The 8,112-nt window shown below is 38.0% G+C and overlaps 1 protein-coding gene across 1 annotated transcript; it reads right to left on the minus strand.

The window, feature by feature from the left end:
* Positions 1–3,252: 3,252 nt before the first annotated feature.
* On the minus strand, positions 3,253–5,135 carry LOC131857500 (uncharacterized). The gene is made up of 3 exons (XM_059210150.1): positions 5,025–5,135; positions 3,892–4,133; positions 3,253–3,691 (listed from the first exon to the last, which is right to left on the minus strand). The coding sequence occupies exons 1-3, from the start codon at positions 5,133–5,135 to the stop codon at positions 3,253–3,255; spliced, it is 792 nt and encodes a 263-aa protein (XP_059066133.1).
* Between the last annotated feature and the right edge of the window lie 2,977 nt (positions 5,136–8,112).

The following is an 8,112-nucleotide window of genomic DNA, read 5'->3' on the forward strand; positions in this document are numbered from 1 at the left end:
ATCATAGGCCTTGGTCATATTTAAAAGGGATGGCCCAAACTAGTTATTGATTCAACTACAACCAAACCCATAATCAGCTAAACATTGGAATACAAATCACTACGGAAAAATATGTTTGACTAAAAGCTGAAAGATTGTTAAAATATTCAAAATACACTCACAAACTGAAAGAGAATTAACGCAAATTCAGAATTGAATGAATATGCAAACTGCATTCTGAAACTGATATTGAAAAAAAACTCAATCTGAATTACAATAAGAGTAATTGCCTTATAGACAATCATTTTCCTAAGAATAGGAAAAAAACATAAAACTAAAAAACAATAAAACAAAACTAAAAAATAATTCTTGCAATCCTTAGATAGCAGATACAAAGCACAAAACAAAACAAAAAAACTAGAAGCTGCTTTATTACACAACAGTCTATTTTATTGAAAAATCATGATCTTCTTCTTATACCTCCAGGACATCGTTCATCCTTATCTTCAAACTCCCCCTAAACGATGAATGGAGGTGAGTCCCAACTGATTGCGGAAAGCCACAAAAGTTTCCATAGGAAGAGCTTTGGTGAAGATATTAGCAACTTGTTCAGATGAAGGACAAAACTGCAACTCCACTTGTCCATCTTGAACCAAGTCATGAATGTAATGATGACGAATTTCTATGTGTTTCGTTCTGGCATAAAACACTGGATTATTTGTCATGGCAATAGTGCTATTATTATCACAATAGATGGTGGTTGGATGCTCCTGAACCAAATATAGATTTGTCAATATTCTTCTTATCCATACCGCTTGAGAACTTGCCAATGAAGCTGCCATGTATTCCGCTTATGCTGAAGAAAGAGCTACTGTTGCTTGTTTCTTACTACTCCAGGATACAACTCCAGAGCCAAATGAAAAAACATAACCAGATGTAGATTTCCTATCATCCACTGAACCGGCCCAATCTGAATTTGTGTAACCAACGAGTTCAAACTTGTCAGTGGGAGTACTGAATGCCAAAATTTTGTGTGCCACTCACATACCTCAAAATTTTTTTAGCGGCCTGCCAATGTGACTCATGTGGATCCTGCATGAACCGAGAGACGAGACTCATAACATACATAATATCAAGTCTCATGGTTGTGAGATACATGAGGCTACCAACCAAACTCCAATACCGAGTTGCATCAACCTTGGGACTAGCATCTTCCTTGGTTAGTTTTTCACCAAGGGCTACGAGGGTTGCAAATACTTTGCATGCCACCATGTTAAAATTCTTCAATAAATCAGCTATATACTTGGATTGAGAAATAAATATACCTTCTGATGTTTGTTGTACTTTCACACCAAGAAAATAGTGCATAAGTCCCAGATCTGACATTTCAAACTCTTGTTTCATTTCTGCTTGAAACTTCTCCATGAGAGCTTTGCTATTACTAGTATAAATCAAATCATCAACATAGAGGCAAACTATGAGAATATCATTACCAATACGTTGGACATACAAGGTAGGCTCTGAGTGGCTTCTGTTGAATCCTTTCATCATGAAATAACTGTCAATTCTAGCATACCAGGCACGATGAGCTTTCTTCAACCCATAAAGGGATTTCTTCAACTTGTAGACTAAGTGTTCTTTTTCTGGAACTTCATAACCCATAGGTTGTTCCACATAAACTTCCTCGTCTATGTAACCATTAAGGAATGCTGATTTCACATCCATCTGAAATATTGGCCACTTGTATTGTGCTGCAATAGCCACTAAATCTTGACTGTATCAAGACGTGCCACGAGAGAAATGTTTTTTGCATAATCCACTCCAGGAGTTTGTGCAAACCCCTTGGGAACTAGTCTTGCCTTATGGCGTTCTACTGAACCATCTGCATGATATTTTACTTTGTAAATCCATTTCATACCAATCACCTGCTTACCTTTGGGAAGTGGAACTAATTACCAAGTATTATTCAAATGAATGGAATTCATTTCATCATTCATAGCATTAACCCATACGGGTTCCTTCACTGCTTCTTCATACACAGAGGGTTCAGCTTTAATTGTACTAAACAAAGCAAAATTAGCAACTGGATTTATATTGGTACTCCTCTGATAAACATCAACTAAACTTCGTACCTTTCGTGGAACGGATGGTGGAGGTGATGGTGGAGGTGAATCTTCACTTGAGGTTGTGCTACTTGAAGAACTAGGTGAGCTTGGAGGACTGGAACTGGAGCTAGAACTTCCACTTGAGCTTGTGGGGACAGGAGGAGGAACACTGTTATCTTCCATATTTATGATTACTGATGGATTTTTCTGCACATCATCCTTCCATACTCCCCCTCATAAAAAATCACATCCCGGCTAACTATCCATTGCTTTGTCTTGGGATTATACAATCTGTAGCCTTTAGTTGTAGTAGAGTAGCCCACAAAGATACAAAGTTGGGATTTGGCATCCAACTTCTTCTGCTTTTGATCTGGAATATGCACATATGCCAAGCATCCAAAGATGCAAAGATGAGCCACTGAAGGCTTGTGACCACTCCAGGCTTCCTTTGGAGTCATATTTTGAACTGCTTTCGTGGGACTACGGTTGAGAATATATATTGTAGTGGCAACTGCTTCTCCCCAAAAACTATTTAGAAGATTTTTTTTTTGCAACATGCTTCGTGCCATTTCCATAATGGTACGGTTCTTTCTTTCAGCAATACCATTTTGTTGAGGTGTATATACGGCAGCAAGCTGTCTCTGGATGTCATTCTTAGCACAAAAATCAACAAACTCATTAGAAGTAAACTCTCCCCCTCTATCTGTTCTGAGTATCTTGACAGGATACCCGCTTTGTTTTTCAGCCAGTGCTTTAAAATTCTTGAAGCATGCAAAGGCTTCAGATTTTTGCTTCAAAAAATAAACCCAAGTGTGGCGAGAGTAATCGTCAATGAATGTCAAAAAATAAAAGTTCTTACCCAATGATGGCTCTTGCATATCACCACAGATGTCAGCATGCACAAGCTCTAGAGGAGATTTGGCTCTCCAAGGTTTGCCCATCGGAAAACTGTTTCGATGATGCTTGCCAAGTGCACACCCTGAACAAACTTCTTCTTTTGCCTTGATTGGAGGAAGACCTCTCACAATATTCTTCTTATTCAACAAAGTTAGCCCTTGAAAATTTAGATGACCATATCGTTGATGCCATAACCATGAATCATCTATGGTTGATTTTAGTGCATGCAACTTACTAGAAACCAATTTGAGAGGAAACAATCTATTCTCTGTCATGTATAAGTCTTTGCTACAAGATGATGATTATTAGATTTATCAAAACTTTTGTAACAACTATCTTCAAATACAACTTTATAGTTCTTTTCTAGAAGTTGTCCTATACTCAAAAGACTATGCTGTAATTCTGGCACAAAGAAAGTATTATGGATATTTGTAGTGTCTCCTTGCTTAGTCTTGACTGCAAGGGTGCCTTTTCCCATTACATCAACCTCCTTATCATCTCCAAATATAACTTTACTCCTCACTGAATCATCTAATTTGGCAAAGAAATCAGATTTACCTGTCATGTGATTTAAACAACAGCTGTCCAAGAACCAGACATCCTCTTGGGGTTCTTTTGCCAAATTCCATGCAAAGAACATAGAATTCTTTGCATCAGAAGATTCTTCTACATAACTAGCTTTTGACTTATTCAAGTCAGATTTCTTTTTCCTGCACTCAAATTCATAGTGCCCATATCTTTCACAATATCTGCACTACATATACTCTTTCTATCAACATATTTTTGCCCTCTTCCTCTGTTATTTCCTCTTCCTCTACCTCTTCCTCTATTATTACCAGAAGATTCACCTTGAAATTTAGCAGTATGAGAGGGAGGAGATTTGGATTTTTCCTCAATATTCACATAAGACCGGAAAGCTTGAACAAAACTTTCTATAGAATGTTGCATGCACTCTTCATGAGACTGCAAAGAACCAATTAATTCTGCAACTTTGAAAGTAGTTAGATCTTTACTTTCATCAATAGCAATTACTACTGGATCAAATTTAGGAGGAAGAGACCTTAAAACCTTTTCTACAATTTTATGATCTGATATAGTTTCACCTTGAGTCCTAAGATGATTCACAATACCTTGAGTCCTTGTAATAAATTCCTGAATAGACTCAGATTCTTTCATCATCAAATTTTCAAATTCTCTTTGAAAAGTTTATTCAGGGTGTGCATTTGGCAAGCATCATCGAGACGGTTTTCCAGTGGGCAAATCTTGGTGAGCCAAATCTCCTCTAGAGCTTGCGCATGCTGACATATGTGGTGACATGCAAGAGCCATAATTGTGTAAGGACCTTTATTTTTTGACATCCATTTATGATTACTCTCGCCACACTTGGGTTTATTTTTTGAAGAAAAAATCTGAAGCCTTTGCATGCTTCAAGAATTTCAAAGCACTAGCTGAAAAACAAAGCGGGCATCCTGTCAAGATACTCAGAACAGATAGAGGGGGGGAGTTTACTTCTAATGAGTTTGCTGATTTTTGTGCTAAGAATGGCATCCAGAGACAACTCACTGCCGCATATACACCTCAGCAAAATGGTATTGCTGAAAAAAAGAACCGTACCATTATGGAAATGGCACGAAGCATGTTGCAGACAAAAAAAATTTCAAATAGTTTTTTGGGAGAAGCAGTTGCCACTATAGTATATATTCTCAATCCTAGTCCCATGAAAGCAGTTCAAAATATGACTCCAAAGGAAGCCTGGAGTGGTCACAAGCCTTCAGTGGCTCACTTCGCATCTTTGGATGCTTGGCATATGTACATATTCCAGATCAAAAGCGGAAGAAATTGGATGCCAAATCCCAACTTTGTATGTTTGTGGGCTACTCTACTGCAACTAAAGGCTACAGATTGTATAATCTCGAGACAAAGCAATGGATAGTTAGCCGGGATGTGATTTTTGATGAAGGGGGAGTATGGAAAGATGATGTGCAGAAAAATCCATCAATAATCATAAACATGGAAGATAACAGTTCCTCCTCCTCTCCCCACAAGCTCAAGTGGAAGTTCTAGCTCCAATTCTAGTCCTCCAAGCTCACCTAGTTCTTCAAGTAGCACAAACTTAGGTGAAGATTCACCTCCACCATCACCTCCACCATCCATTCCACGAAAGGTATGAAGTTTAGTTGATTCTTATCAGAGGAGTACCAATATAAATCCAGTTGCTAATTTTGCTTTGTTTAGTACAATTAAAGTTAAACCCTCTGTGTATGAAGAAGCAGTGAAAGAACCCATATGGGTTAATGCTATGAATGATGAAATGCATTCCATTCATAAGAATAATACTTGGTAATTAGTTCCACTTCCCAAAGGTAAGCAGGTGATTGGTATGAAATGGATTTACAAAGTAAAATATCATGCAGATGGTTCAGTAGAACGCCATAAGGCCAGACTAGTTCCCAAGGGGTTTGCACAAACTCCTGGAGTGGATTATGTAGAAACATTTTTTCCAGTGGCTCGTCTTGATACAGTCAAGATTATATTGGCTATTGCAACACAATACAAGTGGCCAATATTTTAGATGGATGTGAAATCAACATTCCTTAATGGTTACATAGATGAGGAAGTTTATGTAGAACAACCTATGGGTTATGAAGTTCTAGATAAAGAAAACTTAGTCTACAAGTTGAAGAAAGCACTTTATGGGTTGAAGCAAGCTCCTTGTGCCTGGTATGCTAGAATTGACAGTTATTTCATGAAGAAAGGATTCAACAGAAGCCACTCAGAGCCTACCTTGTATGTCCAACGTATTGGTAATGATATTCTCATAGTTTGCCTCTATGTTGATGATTTGATTTATACAGGTAATAGCAAAGCTCTGATGGAGAAGTTTCAAGCAGAAATGAAACAAGATTTTGAAATGTCAGATCTGCGACTTATGCACTATTTTCCTGGTGTGGAAGTACAACAAACATCAGAAGGCATATTTATTTCTCAATCCAAGTATATAGCTGATTTATTGAAGAAGTTTAACATGGTGGCATGTAAAGCCTTTGCAACCCCCGTAGCCCTTGGTGAAAAACTAACCAAGGAAGATGCTAGTCCCAAGGTTGATGCAACTCGGTATAGGAAGTTGGTTGGTAGCCTCATGTACCTCACAACTAGTAGGCTTGATATTATGTATGTTGTGAGCCTCATCTCTCGGTTGATGCATTATCCACATGAGTCACATTGGCGGGCTGCTAAAAGAATTTTGAGGTATGTGAGTGGTACACAAAATTTTGGCATTCAGTATTCTCCCACTGACAAGTTTGAACTAGTTGGTTACACAGATTCAGATTGGGTCGGTTCAGTAGATGATAGGAAATCAACATCTGGTTATGTGTTTTCATTTGGTTCTGGAGTTGTATCCTGGAGTAGTAAGAAACAAGCAACAGTAGCTCTTTCTTCAGCAGAAGCGGAATACATGGCAGATTCATTGACAAGTTCTCAAGCGGTATGGATAAGAAGGATATTGACATATCTATATTTTGTTCCCAAGCATCCAACCACCATCTATGGTGATAATAGTTGCATTATTGCCATGACAAAGAATCATGTGTTTCATGCCAGAACGAAGCACATAGAGATCCGTCATCATTATATTCGTGACTTGGTTCAATATGGACAAGTGGAGTTGCAGTTTTGTCCTTCATCTGAACAAGTTGCCAATATCTTCACCAAAGCTCTTCCAGTGGCCCCTTTTACTGCCTTCCGAAATCAGTTGGGACTCACCTCCATTGATTATTCAAGGGGAGATTGAAGATAAGATCGAAAGATGGGTTGGAGAGATCATGATTTTTCATGATTCCTTGTTTTTTTTGCTTTATTTGTTTTAGCTTTATGTGTGAATAAAACAGCAGTTGTAATCTCTAACTGCTACGTAGACTTAAGTTTTATTTTTGGTTTTAAAAACAGTCTTTTTATTCTTTTTTAGTTTATAAGTTTTATAAGAAAAATATGGTACGAGGTCTTCCTCCAATCAAGGCAAAAGAAGAAGTTTGTTCAGGGTGTGCACTTGGCAAGCATCATCGAGACAGTTTTCCGGTGGGCAAATCATGAATAGCCAAATCTCCTTTGAAGCTTGTGCACGCTGACATCTGTGGTGATATGCAAGAGCCAGGTTCTGTGTATCCACCTTCCACAAATTCCCAGAGATCTTGGGATAAAAGTAGGGTCTTCATCTTGATACTCCAATAATCATAGTTTTCTCTAGTAAATAATGGAAGCTAAAATGCTAAATCCTTTCCATTAGCCATCTGGAGACTACCTGCACGATCAAAAAATTCTGCGACCTGCTCTGATACCAAAACGAAAGATTATTCAAGCTAATGCATACAATATATTTCTCAGTTCTAAGAAATTCACAACAGTCTTCTTCTTTTCAGTTTAGTTTTTTCTGTTTGTTAAATTGAATAATCTTTCAAAAGCAACCCCTTGAATTCTATTCCTTCGTTGCTCTAAAAGTTGATTTGAAAATAAACTAATTGAGGTCTAAACAAACATAAATGAACAAATGAAGCGATGAAATTTTTTAATACAAAAAATGAAACTACAAAACAAAGCAGAGCTGAAATTAAGAGGACATTATTGTTAGGCGGCCTGCTGACTAATGAATCACTGAGCATGAAACTGAATCTGGGACTTTGAGACTTTGGACTTGCTTCTTGCTACACCTGAGCTAGAGCTGTGAGGACAAGGGTGCTAGGCGCCCTAGTCTAGGAGGAGAGAGGTGCTAGTCACCCTAGTCCAGATGTTTTCAGATCAAATTTGTAGTGGTTCTCCGTCTCTGGGTCCTAGGCACTTTCTTGTCGTTTCTGTAAGATTCTTTAAAAATGGCCTCGCACAGACAATTCATGCTATTTAATTTTAGAGTGTTTTACCTAAATGTTATATTTATCAACAAATGCTTTGGCCATACAATAAATTGATAGAACCTGTTACTGAGGATGGAGTGCACCTCTCCCTCGACAAACTCCTCCATGACTTTAGCAGTTATGTCCTCAAGTTTTACCGATGGACGGGGATAGGAATTTTTTTCAACCATTTTGATGTTAGCTTCTTAACTCATTTGGTAGGCTCGGTTGCTGCTTGAATTAAA

The sequence above is a fragment of the Cryptomeria japonica genome, chromosome 8 (assembly GCF_030272615.1).
Source record: "Cryptomeria japonica chromosome 8, Sugi_1.0, whole genome shotgun sequence".
Taxonomy (NCBI): Eukaryota; Viridiplantae; Streptophyta; class Pinopsida; order Cupressales; family Cupressaceae; genus Cryptomeria; species Cryptomeria japonica.